Genomic DNA, 21234 nt, shown 5'->3' with positions numbered 1-21234 from the left:
CTTTATCCTCTACCTATTGATATTTTGTATACATTGATTTGCTCAATAAAGATTGATTTACCACCACTCTTTCGGCGAACCTAAAGAGCCAAACTGTTTAAGCTTTTTTAAATTCTGTATTAGAAAAAAAAAAGTGTTTCTAACCAAACAAAATGTATCGAGCTGATTTGTGTTGCCTTGGAACATCCAAAACTCAATAGTAATTCTTGAGTGATTATGCCCTTTCGTGATTACATGTATATTATGGGCTGTATATGTACGAATTATGACAATTTTTTAGTACATAACAAAATTTGTACGTGTATGATAATGGCACTGAAAGAGTTAATTTATACGACACATGATGTTGAATGGACCAATGAGAATTCAACTCTTGGTCAAGCATAAAGAATATGCGTAATGTATAGTAATTATCATGACAACATCAGTACCTTCTTAGCTAAGATGCGATTGATCTCTCCTAATGCTCTGTCCATTGCTGACACCTTGCTCTGCTCCCATGGCCCACTGGCATCTTGAGACTGCAAGTACTTGTTGAGATCTTTAATCAACTTCTGAAGCCTGCAATACAGACGAAAAACAACCAATAAATTATTTGATCAAACTGTACATCAATTTTTTATTTTTTTTTGAATGTATTGTCTGTTTAGTTTGACAAGGAAAATAAATCAAATCAAGTCAAAGAAAGAAAAAAGTCTGAGTGCATTATGTTTGTCACAATGATTGCAACATGCTTGTATTTCAGGTCGTAATGCATTTTGTTCCTTGAGTAAATCTGGGAATATTTAAAAGAGACTTGAATGTGTTTACTACTTTTTTTTCTTTCTTAAAGAGAGATCGCCTGACATCACAAGACCTTATGGCCAGCTACACAAACTGATATGGGCTATCAACCCAAATTAACTGCTATGTAGGCATGGGTATCATCCACTAGGCTTAACAGAGCAGAATGCACTACCTTCCCAAGGGCACCAATATCATGAGCGGGTATCAAACCCACACTCTAATGCTGACAACACCAGAGCTTGGGTCCGGTGAACTAGACTATCCAGCCACGACACGCTACAAATGTCGACAAAATGTGCACAAATTGTATAGGTGCGGCACTAAACATTATTTTTGCTCATCTAGTTACCCTCCTGACCATGTTCTGTTAGTTGTTTTTGTATAATTATTGTGTGCTTTTTGCTTGAATAATTATTGTGTTCAATCGTATTTTGATTGGTTTGTTGTGATATCATTTCATTGTTACTGTCCTGTTTTGATGTACTTGTATTGGTTGAGGTCAAATAAATAATAATAATAATAATTTGAAGAGCATCTTACTTTGCTCTGAGATGAGACTCATTCCCTTGTGGTGTCTTGGAGGGTAGGTTGTTTTCGTACTCTTTCCCCTTGGATGCCATCCTCTGGCGTAGTTTACGCGCTCTCTTACGACATCCTTTTTGTCTCTCCTTCTCGGCCATCTCTTGAGGATCAGGACGATCCAATGATGCATCCACAAGAAGTTTCAACGAGTAACTCTCCTACAAATCAAGAAATTGGTCATCAATCAGGCCTGTCATCAATTCAACATTTTATGAGTCATAATAAAAAGTACATGAAACTCCTTTTCCCACAATGATTGTTTGGTTGTTTATGATTTTAATTTGCAAATTTGTATCATCATTTCCATGTGCCTTTGTATCATCACACACACCGCTGTGGTCTTGATGAAATGGTGGGATATAAAACATTTGTCTATTGTATTGTATTGTATTGTATTGTATTGTATTGTTTTGAAAAGTTTGTATAAAAATAAATAAAAAATACATAAAAACCACTTTACGACAATTCCACATCCTTCAATATTGCGTAGCTAGCTCATCTTAACTTTAAAGTTTCATGAAATCATTCATTTCACCACAAGAGGGCATAATGATGTTCAGTGGGTGGATCAGGTTGGCTCAGTGGTTTCTTTCCCTGGCCTTCACCTCTGTGGACCCGGGTTCGAAACCCTGCTCAGACCAGAGCCTTGCATGTGGACTGGGTTTGCATGTGATTGCGTGGGTTTTCCCTCTTTTGGGTTTCCCTCCCACATCTGAAACTGACATTTTCTTCTCGTTTTCTGTTCATTCTGTTATTAGCTAAATGTGCCATAGGATGTGTAAACAAATCCAATTACCAGAATAAGATTGAAGGAAGTGAAGTCACTTGTATATCTTCATTTACATTAACTTGCAAACGACATTAATTTCAAATAAATAATTTCTCTGCATAAGATACTTACAATTTCTTCATCGTTCATGTGCTTTCCTTGATGTTTCTCTAAGACAGCCTCCTTGTGTTTCTTGCCTCTAAGATGACTCAAAAGATAAACCTCAGATGGAATCTATACCAAGACAGAATAATACGTAAGATATTTACTGGCAAGGCTCTCTTCACCCAAAACAAGGCTCACAACTGTTCTTTTGGTAAATAGCTACAAGAAGAAAACATATGAGATGAAAATTTTGAATCAATATTCCTCTTAAAGGATTTGGGTACTTTTTGTAACACAAAACACAATGTCAACAGATTTACACTAAACTTACATCGTTTGAAAATAATGATGGTGGAAAGCGTACCTTGAAATATTAGTTACTGAGGTGCTGTAGTTTTTGAGAAAAGAGTTAAACAATGCCATGAAAATACGTTTTTACATGCTGAAATAATTTTCGTCTCATGATCACTGAGACGGAAATTATTTTCATGACATTGTTTTACTCATTTCTCAAAAACCACAGCACCTAAGCAAGTAATATTTTTAGGGAAACTTTCTACCCTCATTATCTTCAAACTGTGTGTGTTTAATGTAAATCTGTGGACATTGTGTTTTTTGTCCTACAAAAAGTACACAGACCCTTTAAACAGTTTACACTGTAGAACGGAGTTCCACAGAGATGCAGTACATGGAAAACAAACATTGGTGCGGCTCTTTGTTCTTCATGTGAGAACAAACAGAAAGCCTGGTCTCAGGCTCAAACACCCCAATATCTTGAGCCTTGCACACACGTCCATACGCGGCGACTGTGCCACGCTCACCATTTTGGTGGGCAATAGGTTTTGCGTGTAAACGCTGCGTCGCCTAAAATGCGCACTTCACTGAATAACGCACAGTGACATTGCCCACCAATATGGCCCATCAAAGATTATTCTGATGATGACGTCAGTTGAATTGGGTCAATAGGAGGGACCAGGTCGCATGGAAAATTTACTACAGACATTATTTTTCCTTGGACAAAAATTAGAAAGTTTCTTGGGGGCTGACCGGGAAAGCATGCAGGGGTCACAGTGAGGTAACAAAACTCCTGGAGCCTCCCTGGGGCTGTATTACACCACAGGGGATAGCCTACAGTGTGAAAAGGGCTATAGATTAATTCATACAACACAGGCTGGATTGATCTGATAGGGATTCGAACCTACCATAACAGCACAAAGTGAGCACATCTTCTTCTTCTCATATGGATTGTGTTTTGGAGCCACATCAGTAGTTCGGTAGTGTCTGAGCATACTAAGCTCAATAGCTTTCTCTCGTTTCTGCTCAATCTGTTGGTTATGACGACGAGTAGTCTCATCATGCTGGTAAGTATAAATATCAATATCAATTAAAAATCAAAAATCAATATCAAGCTTGGTAGACAAAAAAAACACCAATACCAATCATAGAGAATGACCGCATCAACAATGTCATGACTTCAAATAGACGGCTAGTTTTATCATGGTGGTGGAGAAAAACACCCGTATCAATTAAAAATCAATATCATGCTAATATCAATTTAGAATCAATATCAAATATACAAAGGGACCACATTAATAATTTCAAACACATATTTAAGAATCACTTTTGTTCAGTTTGGTTCACAATTCTCAAATTATTAATAAATTCAAGTAGAATCTTTGTGATGAGAATCAACATTGAAATATTCTACCTTTTGTTGGATCTTCTTCTGTATTTCTTCTTCTTTGGCTAGCTGGGCTGCATTTAATGCGGACAGTCTCTGCTCCCGCTCTCTGTTTACAAAAACGACCACATCATTGAAGTTAAATCAATCATCTTGAGTCAATCATAAGTAAACAGATGGTCAAATGTGATTTAGACTTTGGCAAAAAATCTTCTTTCAAAATAATCCATCAAAATAATCGTTATAGATGGATTGCCCATGACATCATTGACCACCATAAGTGATGTAAAACAATGGAAAAGTACACGACTCTCAGCAAGTGGTAGCCTTTCAAGCGTGCAGATTTCAGCAACAATGGCGGCAAAAATAAATAAAAAGTTGAATTTTTTTGTACCCATCCACCTACCCCGAATTTCGAATTTTAAACATAGAATAGCTTCATATTATAATCTATACACTGCAGGACAAAGTAATGCCTCAAATGAAAAGATATTTGAGATCAAAGGTCTCCAACATCAGTAGTTTTCAATGGATTTTCCTTGGTTACACAGACAACTTTGTAGTTCTCAGGAATTATGATAATCTTGCCAGCTTCGTCAGCTAAGTATTTTGTCTTTTTGGGGTTAATATTATATATTACATGTATTTTTTACATAAAAATTGAATACAAATTTTCAGTTATTTACTTTGACCCACCAACCACAATTTCAAGAAAGGAAACAAATCAAAATTTGTATACATCGACATTTCTCAGGTATATTTGGTCCTGAGTAGGAACATTTTAGTAAGTACAAAGCCTGACTTATGAGTACACTGTAATAAACTTTTCAGGCTATTTAATCTCATTCGTCTGTTTTTCATTCAAAGGCAAACAATTTGAAATTAGACTAAAGTAGGAAGAATATCATGCTGAATTGCCTTTCAAGTCATTGGACACTTTCTGAACAGAACAAAAATTAAAAGTTCACAGATTTACAAATAACTTACAGGGTTTACAGAAGGTAATGGTGAAAGACTTCCCTTGAAATATTATTCCATAAAATGCTTCACTTTTTGAGAAAACATTAAAACGAATATCAATTCTCGATATCGAGAATAACGGATGTATTTTAAACACATGTCATGACACGCGAAACCTGCGGAAGTAAGGGTGGGTTTTCCCGTTATTTTCTCCCAACTCCGACGACCAAATGAGCCTAAATTTTCACAGGTTTGTTACTTTATATAAAAGTTGTGATACACGAAGTGTGGGCCTTTGGACAATACTGTTTACCGGTGTTGTGCGATTGCTTTAAGCAAGATTTCAAGCTTGAAAGAATATCATAGAAACAATTCACTTCTTCTGAGATGACAACTATTCCCTTCTTAAGACATCACCTTGTCCAACCTTATTATAGTGTACCTTAACAATGACTAATAGCCACTATAAGTTACAGTGTCATATCCATAAAGTCAATAGCTACAACAAGAATAAATGGCTTTATTTACCTCGCCCGCTCTTTAGCGGCAGATTCCCTCGACCTCTCCCGCTGCTCTCTTAAGACATTAATCTTATCTTCTTGCACTTGACGATGTTTCTGCATTTCTTTAAGACGAGTCATACGATCTTCCTCTATAGCTTTTCTTCTCTCCTGTTAATCGAATCAACATTAATCATACTAGGCGTGCAACTTTGTTATTGTAAACAAACAAAAATTGAACCCAGTAAACTTTGTACCCTGTTAGTTTTCTACAGCACTGTTGCTTTAAGGCTCAGAATACTTTTAGTAATGACTCTAAAAATTAATGTAAATAAAAAACATACTTGGTCAGAAAGAAGTACAGCAGCTTTGGATAGTAAAATGCATCTTGAGAAACTTTTCACTTTGAAGTACCCCGACTATGGAAATAGATGTCACCTTTTATCCCCAAAAACTTAAATCTGAAAAGCTTTAGCGACAGTAATGTTTCTCTGATTGTGCATTCCAATTGCATATTTTTCTTCCTGCGTTGACAAAACCGTTTCAGATTTTTCAACAATATCTCAAAAATGCTACCATCTTTTGAAATGAAATTTCCACAGGAGATATAGGATTGAAACAAAAAGTGGATTCCAATTACCAAACTTATAGAATCCCTTCAAAGAAAATTTAGTAAATTAACTGATCCTGAGGGAAAAAACACAACCTTATTTTCCTCTCCTTTCTTAAACGGTCATATGTAATAATCTGAAGGAACTTTTCATATTTTCCTTCAATTGTCAGACTCTTAAATGCACGTCTACATCAGTGGTTTCTTGCACCAAACATCGACTTGCTGAGCTTATCGAGTTTAATTTGCATGCATTGACAGCGCTTCCCTTTTAAGGGGTAGGGTTGTGAGCAAGTGCATTTTGTTCAGCTAGGCAGAGCTGCTAATATTTACATCTTGCAATCAGGGAGATTTTTGTACAACAATCAGGGAGATATTAAGAATTAAATTTAATATAACATGGGAAAAGGTTGGATTTGAAACGTTGCATGGTGGAAGTTATCTAAGAGAGGTTTGCAGAAACACCATGTGAACATCTCTTTTTGAGTAGTATTGGTTCTGAAGAGAACCTGTGGTTAACGACTCAACGTTTCAATCAGTATGCTCTGATCCTTAGGCCAAACTTTCTAAAAATTTGGATTCAGAATGACCCCCAAGTTTTGAAAAAATCCTGGGGAGAGAGCCCTTAGCTGATTGCCGACGCGTTTACCTGTACAGCTTCTTCCTTGGCGGCTTTCTCCACATTTTTCCTTTGCCTCTCCTCCACAATGTCTTGAAGACGAGCTTCATGTCCCATATGACGTGCCATAATATCATGTTTCTTATTCTGAGCTTCCAAGCAGTTGATGAATGCTATCTCATTAGCCTGCAAGTAATGTGCACAGTTTGTTTTCAGCTAAGCTTGGTTTTCAGGGTAAGCAACAAATTTGGTTTTCCAAGTTTTGGTTTCAAGCAGTACTCTAATGTTATTGGCCGAGTTAACTTAGGCCCTACTAAAAGGAATTTCTTTTCTAAATAAAGCATGCATTTAATAGCAGCAGAGGTTTTATAAGCAATTTCAATTTCATACCACGGACAGTCGTAAATTCTGACCAAAATAAGTCTGAACCTAGGATCAAAGGTTTAGGCGATACGTTAAAATGATGGCATTTCCAACAGATTTCACAGAGCTTTTAGTAACAGTATCTTCAGCACTAGAGAAGTAGATAAAACAGCATGATTGCTTTATATGTGAACAAAATAACAGCTGTTTTTCTTCACCAAACTGACATGAAAAAAACGGCTGTGTTCCTTCACAAGACTGACATAAAAGTCTAAATTCAGAGAAAAGTCTGAAATTTCGAAACCCCATCATATAATGTGATCAACATCTGCTACCTTCCATACACATTTTAATAATTATGACGGCACACAACATTGTCAGCAAATACAAAGTACAAAGTTGAAAACATAATCCTGATCAGGATATTAAACATTTCCATCAGGGTTCAGCTGTCAGATTTTGTACAGATTGCAAACTATTGGAACACTACCTTCAAGTTCAATTTTTCTAAAATGCTGACTCTTTCTAGATCCTTGACTTAGGGCCCGGTTCATACTTCCTGCGCAAAAAGGCAAATGCTAAACAAATTTTGACCTCACAAATTCGCACAGAACAATTCTTAACAGTTGAAATGTGCTCAACTCCTGCGAAACATTCGCAGCGAAAACAGGCCTGTGACGTCAAAATCCGTATCACATCATTTGCGCTTGCAGGAAGTAAGAACTGGGCTTCAACCAGTGTTCAAACAAGCAACTGCAGTTTGATCATCCCGCTAAAACATGCATTGAAGCATTTGGGGCCCATAGCAACACCCTCAGCCACAGCCGCAGCAGTAGCTAGCAACAGGCGCAGCCATAACTGCAAATTAAGCCTTACTTTCTGCTCTTCTTCTTGTGCTTTCCTCCTGACTGCTTCTAGTTGTAGCTGTCTTTTCTGTTCAGCTCGTTGCTGTTTCTCATCCATGTCTTTCTTCTTCATCATCAGTAGCTCATCCTTCCAATCTCTAACTTCCTCAATCTATCAACATCAACAATTTACATTACTTATTATTAGATCTAATTTAAAACTTCATTGTTTACCCCTTGCTTTTATCTGTGAGCTTTCTTCACTGCTTATGTTTCACCTAGTTACCCGTTCATGTTTCTTATGTTGTCATTTAGCTTTTCAGAAAGACTCTGCTAGGGTCAAAACGTCAAACCATTAACAATTTCTTGCATTTATTGTTTGATAAGCACTTTGCAACAGCCAATTTTAATTTATCATTTATAACCTCTCTGTTGCAGTAATCCCTTTGGTAATCCTCATTACCTCCCTGGTTTCATGTTACATTTTGTATTGTATTTTCTCTCTCTATTCAAAGTACAAAAACCAAAGGTATGTGTTCCCTTTAAGTAACAGATAATAAATAATAATGGAGACTTGTGTAATGTGCAATGTCTGTCCCTCTCATTGCAGATAGCTATCTATTGGTTTTCTCAAGGGGGGGGGGGGGGGAAGGGGGAGAACCATTTTATGGAATAAAATGACAGCCAAATAAACCTTGTAAGATCTCTTTTTATGAAGTCTGTATAATCTTCTGTATTTTTCAATCAAACCAACAATCTTTATGAAATGTAATGAGTGAAGCCCAGTTCACACTTCCTGGAAATGCGAATGCGAAGCAAATTTGACGTGAATTTGATGTCTCAACTCTCCTTTCATAGCAAATGTTTGGCAAAAGTTGGACACAGCTCAACTCCTGTGAATTATTTGTTGCAAATGTGTGACGTCAACATTCGTATCGCATTCGCATTTGCAGAAAGTATGCCAAGGGATTTACAGTCAAATATTCAAAGTGTACAAGTTCACCTTTTCGTGCAGCATCTTCAATTTAACAGACTTCCTCTCATGGAGCACTTCTCGTTTCCTCTGTGCTTTGGCTTGTCTTTCCTCATGGCGCTTCTGAGCTTCAGCTCTTGTCCTATCATCCAAAAACATTGGTTAATAATAAATCATTTTAGTAAACCATGGTTGCATCAGTGATATATTACTTGATTTGGGATTGAACAAAAACAAATTGACTAGAGCAGGATTTAAACCAATGCCTTTCGGATTAACGTGCCTGCACTCTACCAGCTGAGCTATCTAACTTTATCTTGCGGTTTCACTATTATGTCAGTATCTTTGATTCGGGGTGTGAGTCAGAAGCCATGAAATAATACTTATTAAATCTACATCTTGATGCAGGCTATTCAAAAATCTTAAAGCCCATTTCTCATTTGAATCTAAAAGTTGGTTTCAGTGATACAAAGAGGTAACACGTTCTTCTTATTTCCATGTACTATCTTTAAAGAAGGGTATATACCTTTGGTAATTACTCTTAAAATAAACACCCACACAAACCTACTTGTAAGCACTGCAGTTATTGATAATGTAAACCCATTCCCTTAGTAAAGAATGTGGTTTCCGAGAAAGGGAATTTCATATTGAGCTCAGATTGTGTATTCCAATTCCAAAGTGTAATTCTTCCTGCATGGACAAAACCGAATAAGTTTTTCGGTAACATCTCAACCAACTTTTGAAAATGAAACTTCCAGACCCCTTGCATAATGCGAAACGCTACAGGGCTGCTGAGGTGACGCGTAAGTTTTTACGCACAAAAGAACAGCAATCATCCAATGATTTGCCTACTAAGTGAGGGTGCTTTTTGAGAATGTGACGTCATATGCAAGGGGTTTATTGAACAGTTCCAAACACCAAAAAAACTTTGACTTTAAGCCTATTGTTGTACCTTTTCCTGGAAGGAGATGAGAGTTTCTCATGCATATGAAGAGCGTACCCCGGTGACCGTCCCTCTAAATCATTCATCTCTACCATTTCACCCCAGCTGACTGGGGACTGGTCATGCTGTCGTTCTTCATATTCAGCCAGCATGTCATTCCAATCCAGGGTACGCTGAGAGCTGTCTAAGGAACTCAGCGTGTTCTGTCATCAAAATTTAAATTAAAGTATTAAAATTCATTATAATGAAAAGTACTGGATGGCTGATGTTTTGTAAAATGCTTTATACTTAATTTTTACTATAATGGTTTTGAGTAAGATTAAGCTTTTAATATACAAGTAGGCCTGCATAATTGATATCACCCAATTAATGAAAATTTTGACTTGATTGATTGGCATTTCATATAAATATATTTAAACAACAAATTCATATACTGCTTGATAGAAGAAGAAACAAATTGTGAAAATAGTTGATTTTTAGGTGTTCACTAAACGCTTGAATTAATTAATAGGTTTATATAATAAAACTTAAATATCATGGTCCAAAAGTACTCTTTCCAGTTCATACATTGATCTTTCTCTGTAGTAAAGAATACATGTAAGATGAAGAATTGAAGAAGACAAAAGAGAAGAAAGTGAGAAAACAAACCGTCATCAATAAATCAAAAGGAATTTGTTTTCACAAGACTGATTGAAATGTTGGTTGAAAAGCAGATCTCGTTCAAAAAGAGAATGCAGTACATTGAGATATCACATTCAAAATATAGTATATTGACATAAACAGAAGAAAACAATGTCCAAATTGTAGTACAATTAAGTTCAAAATATAGCACAATGAGACAAACAAAAGAAGATCATGTTTAAAATCTAGTTCATTCTGATTACCAAAAGAAGACAATGTTCAAAATGCAGTAAATTGAGATAAGCAAAAGACGATCACATTCAAATTGGAATATGCAAAAGAAACACACAATCCAAAATGCAGTACATTGGAATATGAAGGGGAAAAAAACATTTGAAATGCAGTACATCAAAATATGCAAAAGAAGATCACATTGAAAATGCACTACATCAAAATATACGAAATAAGATCACATTCAAAACGCAGTACATTGAAATATACAAAAGAAGATCACATTCAAAATGCAGAACTTCAAAATATACGAAAGAAGATCACATTCAAAATGCAGTACATCAAAATATACGAAATAAGATCACATTCAAAACGCAGTACATTGAAATATACAAAAGAAGATCACATTCAAAACGCAGTACATCAAAATATACGAAATAAGATCACATTCAAAACGCAGTACATTGAAATATACAAAAGAAGATCACATTCAAAATGCAGAACTTCAAAATATACGAAAGAAGATCACATTCAAAATGCAGTACATCAAAATATGCAAAAGAAGATCACATTCAAAATGCAGAACTTCAAAATATACGAAAGAAGATCACATTCAAAATGCAGTACATCAAAATATGCAAAAGAAGATCACATTCAAAATGCAGAACTTCAAAATATACAAAAGAAGATCACATTCAAAATGCAGTACATCAAGATATGCAAAAGAAGATCACATTCAAAATGCAGAACTTCAAAATATACAAGAGAAGATCACATTCAAAATGCAGTACATTGAGATATACAAGAGAAGATCATGTTTAAAATCTAGTTCATTCAGATTAGCAAATGAAGATCCTAGTCAGTAGAAAATGCAGAACACCAAATTATCTTGTTCAATTTGCAGTACATAAGTGATTGTGAATTGGTGCAATTGGAAAATGAAAGAATGCACATTTTATACTTTATTGAAGCCAACCTTAATTTTGTTTATATCCCACATCTTGTGGCTTCGAATTGATGTTACTTATTTCAACTTCTGACTCTCTGAGGTTATTTTCAACTATCCTAAGAAACTTGAAAAAGGGTAAAAAAATAGTTTTACTATGCCACTTATAGTGGCTTTATTGATTTAACCTTTAAATCCTGACTCTTTCTTTTAATCTTTTTTGTTTAACCCAATGAAACTTGGAAAAAAAAGTTAACAAAATATTCTTACCGTGCTTAGAGCCAGGTCACTTTCTCCTTCATCCGTCTCCACAATGATTTCTTTGCTCTCTTCTTCCTCTATCTCCTTGGTCAGTTTCTCCTCCTCAGCAATCGCTGATGCCAAAGCTTCATCCTGACATTTCTGAATCTCAAAGGTTAGCGATTCCTCTTCATCTATGGCAGCAGCTACATCCTAGTAACCAATAAGAAGTTAAATATCAATTTCAATTCAATTCAATTTTATTTATTTTATCACAGTTTACAAGTAAAAAGTGAAAATTGTTTAGCACAATCAATTTTAAGGAAAAAGTTAAGTACTGTTTTACAAAATCAGATTTGCTATACATACTTCATCTAGTTTTGTCGCCAAATCTTCTTTTTCCAAATTTTTGTTGTGATCTTCTTCATCACCCGAGGGCAGCAGAATCTCCTCCTTTCCTGAATAAAGAAACATTCCCAAGATCATAATGAAAAAGTGTACACAAGGTTAATGAACACTTGAAACCAGGGTCCGATTTCTTGGCTCTGCTTACCGTTTGTAAACTACGGCGCTTACGGAAGCAGGGAATTTTGCGCTTATGTCAGGCGTTTTGAACTACTTAGCAGGGAATTTTTGCTTGTGCACGCGCATTTTCCACATTACTAGGCCTTCTTTGCTTACACAGCTAGCGCAGAAATTCATCGCTTTCCCTATAAGCAAAAAATGGTGATCGTAACAGACAAAATTCGGCAGTAAGCAGAGCCAAGAAATTGGACCCAGATTTCTCTTGTACTTTGAACAAGAAATGACAGACTTACCTATGCAGATGGCAACAATAGCAGGGTCCAAATCCTGAATATTCAATTTTTCTTTGGGCAGCTGATTTTCTGTTGTGGTTTTCGTCACTTTCTCCTGACTTTCTACTTTAACCACTTCCGACCTTTCAACTTTGACACCTTGGTTGACGTTTGACTTCTCCCTGCTTATATTGACATTATCTACAGGTGTGTTTTCCTTCTCACTGTCTGTTCTGCTGCGTGGGGCTCCCTGATTACTACTTGTCGTCTTGATTGGAGCTTTAACGGTGTCAGAAGCGGGATTTGTGCCAGACTGAGACCTCACAGAGTGGCTGCTGCTGGTGCTGCTGTGATGAGACCTACCCTTGAATGAGGATGGCCTGGAACGGCCTGGTTTGCTACGCTGAACAGTCTCCCAACCTTCTCCATCATCTAGGGAAATATTGTATGAAAAAAGTACCAAACTTGACTGATATTCAGGTCTGTTCAAGGCAAAGTATACCTTTGGGTTTTGGAACCGTTCGATTGTTTCAATCCTTGATTATAAATGAAGATGTATGCAATAAAACCAACATGTGAAAGTTTCATTTCAAAGGTTGTCTTGTTTTTGATATATTTCCACACAGGAAGAATAATCCCTAATGGGAATACACAATCTGAGAAACGTTACCGACAGTAATAGCCTAGGATTCAAATTGCAGAGGAATTTGACATATTTTTTACAAAACCACATTACTTTTAAGAAGAAAGCTTCTCAAAATGCATTATACAATCGAAAGCTGCTGTAGGCTTTTAACCAAATGTTTTTAATGCCGTTAATTTTAACAGTGATTACCAAATGTATACCTTTCCTTCAAGTGAAAAGTTCGCTCAAACTTGTCAGAAATGCACTTACCGTCTGCTGTGGAAACCTGTCCATTTATTTCCTGCTTCACGTCAGCCTTGATATTTTCCTTGTACACTTCTTTAATAACTTGCTTGTTATCAGGTTTCTTATCTGCTGGAAACCTAGCAATTGGCTTTGCAGTGCGACCTTTCACCCTGTCAGCCCAGCTGGCAATAGCTATTGTTTCAGTCAATGGCACAGGGCTTCAAAACAAAAACAAAAACTTTATGTTACAAATTTAAACTGGCGTCTAGCTTATTATATGGCCAAGCTCGGTGGTCTAGTGGTAAGACATCTGCTCAAGAAAAGCAAAGGTCGTGGGTTCACTTCTCACCAAGTAATATGCCTGTGATTTAAGAGATGTTAAATTTGCATCGGGGATAAAGAATATTAATTTTGATTTTTTTTACCCATACACCGATGTGTGTTAGCACTGTATACTCAGTACTTTCAAAAAATATCACAGGCATGTTACTAGACTACCGAGGTTGCCCGGTTGCTAGAGGGAGTCCAAATTCTATGTTTTGGCAACAATTATAAGAGACTGCCTCTATCTACTGGGTAACCTCGGTAGTCTAGTTGGTCAGACACTGCTCTAGAATTGCAAGAGTCGTGGGTTCGAATCCCACCCGAGTAACATGCCTGAGATATTTTTGTTCACAGGACTCGGGAAAGTACCGAGTGTAAAGTGCTAACACACATCGGTGTATGGGTAAAAACCAAAATTAATATTCTTTATCCCCGATGCAAATTTTACATCTCTTATAAATATGCCTGTGATTGTTATTTTCACAGTACTGAGTATACTAGGCCTGGAATAACATGGAGGCCACAGAGGCTATTGCCTCTGTTGCTTTGGACTTAGCCTTGGTGCCCCTTCAATAGTCACCTTTAGACTTTTTCAATGGAAATGCCTTTTGCAAATTGAATATATGGCCTTGCTCTCAATGATGAAACTTCACCGCTGGTATACAGTAATTATTTAACAAACATTGGTGAATGGTAGAACATAAATAATATTGTTTATCCCTAATGCAAAATTTAACATCTATCACTCTCTCAAGTTAAGTTCGGACATGAGGGAATTTATAAGTAAAATCCAAGCTTAGGGGTAGTTTATCCCTGGAATAAAGAACGAAGACAATGTAAACAGCCTGCATAGTTATCTCAGAATATTCCAGAATCAAATCTATACATTAGACTCTCAGTATAACAAGGTCGCTTGGACTGGCCAAATTACCTCATTGAAAAAAACATACAAGTGGACCGTAAAAAAAAAAAAAAAAAAAAAACCAATATGAGATAAAAGACTTCAGAATAAACTCATTATGAGCAGAACTTCTTCTGAACACTGCTCTATACACAAGGGCAGGCTGTATTTTCTTCCCATCCATACCAGGACTAAATTTACACGCAGGCCATGGAGGCCATGACCTTTGTTGCCCCTGGCTTTTGCCTTGATGCCCCCTCAAAAGTTCCCCATTGACTTCAAGACATTCCAATTAAAGAGCCCTTTGAAAAATTAAAATGGCCTTGCCCTTTCAAAGATGACATTCCAGGGGTCGATTTCACGAAGAGTAAGGACTCGTCTTGTCTCGAGTTAGGACGAGTAGCTCGTCCTAACTTAGGATGAATCTTAAGGTCTGCATGCTACAGTGCAGGGTTGGGAGTCGTTCTAAGTCCTAAAAATAGTCTTAAGTTAGGAAGAGTTTTGTGAAATCGATGGCAGGCCTGCCTTACAACCCTCATTTCTCACCTTTGCCTGACTTTGGTATTATCCTGCCCAGAGAAATTAAGACTTCGGCTGACAGGACTCGGAGTGTCTCTACCTTCACCGGGGGTTGGACTGCTCCCCAGGCCCCTTCCAGGGGATATTTTGCGGATCTCCCACGCTAGAGAATTTGGTCTACGAGTTGAACATTTTTAATTAAGATTATTTTTTAATGAAGTAATAAATTGTTTTAAATGTTGTCAAACTGTATCTATAAAAAAAGGAATTGTGTTTCTACTTTAAGATTTTACTCTTTTTGTTTTTAAGAGTTTGGACATTAGGTGACAAATTTAAATTAAGGTTACTTTTTAAAGATTGTTTCCAATTTCCATCTAATAGATTGTTCAAATGTCTTCAAACTGTATCATGAATAAAGGAATTGTGTTTCTACTTCAATATTTTACTGTTTTTGTAAGAGTAGACAACCATATTAAAAGTGTAAGTAAAACAAACATGTAAAATGTGCTGCAACAGTTGACATAAAAGTAATCAAACAAACACAACTAAAATCTTAATCAAAATTGTTAGGAATTGAACTTAATAAGTGTCCAGCAGAGCCTTGGCTCATATGAATCAATGTTGTTTATCACAACTTAAATTACATGTTGCTTATGGAACAGAGCATTGGTGTGAAATGTAAACAAAACTATTGGGTGGTTCGGGTTTTTTTTGCCAAACAATTGCTTGTTTCAAGTGCAAGGATTGTTCTGCTAATTTCATCTCTGGAGTTTAACAAACATGACAAATGAAAATAGTCATTTTCTGTGAAAATAAAGGTATAATTTCACAAATATTTGAAAAGTTTTATCCCATATTATCTTTATAAATGGCATAAATTGTCAAGTTGTTCAAACAAATCTGTGGTAGTTTCAATTTTGAATTTGTATTATAAGTTATTAGCAATCAGTAGTCATTGCTTTTACAGAATAAAATAACCCACATAATTATTTAGCAAATACCAGAGAGATTACCCAAACAGAATAAGGCTTTGCTACTCTACTACATGACAGCCCAAATTTGTGCTGCGTAACAGAACCCACCGGCGAGGCGTGGGGGCCCTGCTATCAGGGGGCCAGCTGGGTGTTCTATGCTTGGCTGGTGACGAAGACTTGCGTACCTCCCACACAATTGACGTAGGTCTTTTTAGTGGGTGGATTGTGTCAGAGCGAAGTTAATGCCAGAAGAAACAAACACAACACAGTGGAAGAGAAGAGGAGAGGCATAAAAGATAAAAAACAAAGAAAGGGTGATAGCAATAAAGTAAAAACCAATCAAATATGAGATGACATCCTGTAAAATGCTCAATTCTGATTTTTTTTTTTCCAAGGAGTTGCAGGTTTTTTTTTTTTAAATTGCTTAGAAACTGACTCAAAGATTAATCTTGAAGAAGAATGCTGCTTGCAACCACAAGTTTGCTGTTCATACTTATTTCATGGTAACATCTGGGCCAAATTTCATAAAGCTGCTTTGAACACAACAACATTATGCTTACAATGTACCAATACCAGAATGGGGTTACCAGCCAAAATAGCAAGTTGCAATACAATCTAGGACTGGTATCCTGCATTCTTTCACTTAGCAGGACATTTGTAAGCACGTTTTTTCTGCTAAAGCGATTCTATGAAATTGGGCCCTTGTCTTTAGAATGTCTTAGAATGAGGAAATCGGAAGTGCCTCTTTCGTGTCTACAAACAAATTTTGTCTCAGTAATACAGGGTTCCGATTTCAAAAGATAACAATAGTTTTATCATTGTGCACAATTGTCAAAAGCATGCATTGCAGCTATTCATTGATCATGCTTAGTTAGTAAGCAAGATTTTTTTTTTTTTTAACGTAGTCATTGCATATCAGGTGATATCTCAAATTGGAATGGTTATAACTCTGGATTAACTCTGGTCAAAAAAATTGTGAGGTTCCAATTTGTCTTTGGTAATTTGAGAACAAAACAAATGGACTTGAATAAGATATTGGTCTATCAAAATCAAAACCAATACCTTTATCAAACTATATCAAGATTTCATAAAAACATATCAGCATATATCAGATTTATTATTTGGGGACATTCTGGAATCTACAATTTTTTCCTTGGTTGTAAATCATGTTCAAAAGGATATTTACACTTTGGTAATCATGTTTGAAAATTGTTTTTCTAAATGTAAAAAAGGCTTTTTAACCTTTTTGTTTTTACTGTTTGTATATTCTTTTAAAGGAGTTTTATAAAAACAAGAATTGGTTTTCTTCCATGCAATAACCATGTTTCTACATGAAATTTAATCATTTTCAACAACAAGTATACTACCAAATGGTATAAACATCCTTCAGAACTTACATGCAAACACAAACATTAACCAAATGCACAACTACGTCAAACTGCAAGCTCAAATACCAGGGAACAACAACAATCTAGGTTGAGAATTGGTGGGGAGGGCGAAGGGTGAAGGTTGGGGGGGGGGGGGGAGTTTAGTTCAAAGGATACGTTAAATTTGAAAGATGCAGTTCAGGATATAAGGACTGTTTGCTATACAATGGTACTCGAGTGGTAACAGTACATACAGGCAGCAGGGGTTTTTATACATGCATTTGCAAGAATTAAGGGGTGCTACATGTATGCTCGGGAAGTCAACATGCATTAATCTTTTGCCTTTGGGATCCTTTCATTCGGCAGCCATTATTGTTTCAGGCCTTGAATTTCCTTTTTGAAGGGGCACATCAGAATCCTTAAAAGAAAATTTGTACAGGAACCTTGCAAAGAGCACCACAGCAAAGCACAAGACACCACTGCAATTGCTGTGGGTGCTGTGGGTTATTTTTTCTCCTGACTAAACAAGTGCAAGTACAGAGGCTTACAGCCACAATATCATGGAGCCAAGATCCATCTTATGGTAGTGCTTGCCACAGTATTTTGCACATAATTATGTGGTAAGGAATGCTATGAAATTGCTAACTTTCATTAGCTTTGCATTCAAAATGGCTGCTGTGTGAAAGTATTATTGTACATGAATTTTGTTTTCTTCTGCAACGCATTTTAAGCAAAGTGAAATGTTCACAAGACTAAATCCAATACGTGCAAAATCAAACCATAGAGTAACAAATTCCACCCTGTTTGTTGCCGTTCTTAAAATTGAATCAGCTCAAATAAAAAAAATTGATGAAAATTATGTTATAAATGCAAATGTGTCAACATGGAATATTAATCAACAACACGTATGTTTAGTTAAATCATTTGACATGAAAAAAAAGTCAAAACATTGTTAATGTAAATCATTGACAAGCACATCAAACAACACTGCAATAGAATCTCAAAGAAGTGCACAATATGCAAACATCATCATACCTGTTCTCTATGTCGCATTTCTCAAACTCAGTCTGTACATTGATACGTTTGATGAGGGATTCAAAGTCATGTGTAGCTCTCTTAAGTATCATGATGACTTCCTGTAGTAATGTTACAATAAATCAGTTCAGTTCAAGAAACCCTTCACCAGTGGCCCTCAACCGACAAAATATTAAATTTCATACTTCATACAGTCAATGACAGTCAATGGCAGAGAATGACAGTCACTGCGGACTAGTGAGGACAGTGCTGTGAACGGTTAACGTGAGAGCACGAACGATGACAGTTATTGCAATTTTGGTGGAATAACCTTTTTTCCTGAGCATGTCGCATTGTAGCATGGAAAACAGTGAAATCACAAGACTCCTGGCCTGTAAATTGGAAACAACGTGCCTGCTTGTGTTTCACATGGATTGTGCTGTTTTACATGGATTGTACATTGTGATGGCAATGTGGTCTGCACTTCCCGGGACTTTTGAGTAAAATTTTCTTGAGTTATCTGAGCAATAAAAATGTAAGTATGTAACTGGACAATCGGTTGGTTAACCGTGTAACTGGAACAGGCTTAACTCATAGGATACAAATTTTGTATACAATGAGTAGGGTAGATGGCCTTAGCTTGCGATCCAAACCGGACTAATTTTTGTATACTATATATAATACTCAAGTAGATCCTCGTTATGGCTGGACAATTTCAAGTCTAGTGCTGTTTATAAGTAAATGTTTCAATGGCTTATGTCATAAACCATTTTATGACTGATGCATGCTAGACCACACTACGTGCTATCGCAGTACAAAACGCCTTCAAAAGTTTTGTCCTCCACGTGACAAAGATCTATTTGGAAATTACATACAACAAACAATGAATATCTCGCCTGCTTGCAATGGACGGAATGTTTTCATTCAGTTGAAAATTGTTCCTTTAAAACAAATAAAAAAAATTCTCACCATCACACCTTCATCATTTGTATACAAATTTGGCATAATGTGCAGTAGTAATGACAGATGCAATAATTATGATGACATTGGCACTATAAATTTATTATTTCTGAGTTCTATTTGGGTGCATACCTTACATTCCACGATGCTCTCATCAGCTTCACATGTCTGATAGATCTCATCTACAGCTCTCTGGAGATTATCAAACAGGAACGCCCAGTACCGAGCCCTCAAGTCTACCTTCTTAGTTGCCGTTGTGGAAGCAGTAGAATTCTTACGTTCAGCCTTCTGGTTCACAGTGCTGAAGCGGATGGAATCGCCTTGGTCTCTGGGGCTCACTCGTGGGCTATCAGTCTTCTTACGAGGGGTGGTGGTCCTCGGTGAAGAGCGAGTACTACTACTTCTTGATTTGGGCTTCCTGCGTACTGGAGGCTTACCTGATATAGAAATTACTTGATAATTAGTATTAGAAAGTTGCATCCCCTAAAAATGATCCGCTGGCAGCGGCCTCCCAGGTTGTATCGTAGACTTGGATACGGTCCCTGGCTACACGGCAGCTCGCGAACAACGATATTGACTAAGACAGAGACTGCCAGACGAGGGGCTGGATAGGTCAGTTGATAGAGCGCCGGTACGTTAATCCGGAGGTCATTGGTTCAAGTCCCACTGCAGTGAATTTTTCTTTCTTTGAATCCAAACCACAAGAATAAGTTGTAATCATTTACTTCTTGATATAGTTTCCAAACACACATGGAGGCCATGGTCTCAGTAGCTCTTTCTTTTAATAATAGGTTTGGTGGTTTAGCTCCTTCAAGAATATAATAACAGTTGTTCTTTCTTACCTTCATTCTCACTATCATCACTGTCATCCACAGGAACATTCCAAGTGACAAGGTTACGAGCTTGTCTTCCTTCTTCATTGACGATGCGACGAACTTTGTCATCACTCAAAGAACGTGTGTAGGCGGCCTGAAAAACAATAGATAAAATGTAACCTGTGAAGTAAAGTATCAAATGGATGTTGTTCACCTTCCCTTTGATTAATAAGTCCTGTTTCTTAAGGTCATGGTCTCCATTTTTAGATGTTATTTAATCATGTGGACAATGTACAACTTCCTTCCTCAATAAAAGTCCATATTTTAAAGATCATCTCTACCATTGTGATGTCTGAAGACTAGATGATGCTATAGCTCACTTGTACACACATTCACATACTATACATGACACACACCTACATGTAATGTACATGTAATATGTTTACAATTCGTAGAACCAATGTTCTGTAAGCTGTACAGTTTAACACGTACTAGTGTTTGCATAACAAGGAATGTACACACATCAATTTCTATCCACACATACTGCAAATGAACTATTGTCTGACCCTTGTTATCACTATGGTACCTCAATACAGGAGTTGACCACTGACAGTGATGGACAAACAAAGACCGCTGAATTTAAAATATTAAATGATCATTGGAGTAAACAGATTGTTTTAAACAAGTATAATGGGAACTGTAATAAGTTTTTTTGAAGTTTATCAATCAAACCTGTAATTAATGTGCATTTCTAAATGTTCGGTAAGGTAGGACAAATATGGAAACTAATTTCCAACAAGTATTTTCCTTGTACCTATGCTTACAAAGTGGAGCTCCTAAAAGGCACTGGACACTAATGGTAACTACTCAAAATAATTATTAGCATAAAACCTTACTTGGGAATGAGTAATTGGGAGA

The 21234-nt window shown here is 36.6% G+C and overlaps 1 protein-coding gene across 1 annotated transcript in view; it reads right to left on the bottom strand.

The window, feature by feature from the left end:
• LOC117295689 (S phase cyclin A-associated protein in the endoplasmic reticulum-like) overlaps window positions 1–21234 on the bottom strand; it is a 77069-nt gene that overhangs the window by 53008 nt on the left and 2827 nt on the right. The window contains exons 2-20 of the mRNA XM_033778400.1: window positions 20344–20470; window positions 19634–19938; window positions 18563–18663; window positions 16269–16367; window positions 15214–15363; window positions 13467–13660; window positions 12593–13003; window positions 12144–12232; window positions 11805–11987; window positions 9746–9939; window positions 8824–8935; window positions 7852–7992; window positions 6643–6798; window positions 5412–5554; window positions 3951–4032; window positions 3445–3600; window positions 2270–2371; window positions 1327–1526; window positions 432–561 (exon numbers count right to left, since the gene is read on the bottom strand). Coding sequence (XP_033634291.1) covers window positions 432–561; window positions 1327–1526; window positions 2270–2371; window positions 3445–3600; window positions 3951–4032; window positions 5412–5554; window positions 6643–6798; window positions 7852–7992; window positions 8824–8935; window positions 9746–9939; window positions 11805–11987; window positions 12144–12232; window positions 12593–13003; window positions 13467–13660; window positions 15214–15363; window positions 16269–16367; window positions 18563–18663; window positions 19634–19938; window positions 20344–20470 — 3075 coding nt within the window. The remainder of the gene's footprint in view (window positions 1–431; window positions 562–1326; window positions 1527–2269; window positions 2372–3444; window positions 3601–3950; window positions 4033–5411; window positions 5555–6642; window positions 6799–7851; window positions 7993–8823; window positions 8936–9745; window positions 9940–11804; window positions 11988–12143; window positions 12233–12592; window positions 13004–13466; window positions 13661–15213; window positions 15364–16268; window positions 16368–18562; window positions 18664–19633; window positions 19939–20343; window positions 20471–21234) is intronic.

The sequence above is a fragment of the Asterias rubens genome, chromosome 10 (genome assembly GCF_902459465.1).
Source record: "Asterias rubens chromosome 10, eAstRub1.3, whole genome shotgun sequence".
Lineage (NCBI taxonomy): Eukaryota > Metazoa > Echinodermata > Asteroidea > Forcipulatida > Asteriidae > Asterias > Asterias rubens.
Note: the sequence above shows the minus strand (reverse complement) of the source record. Positions and strands in the feature narration are given on the sequence as shown.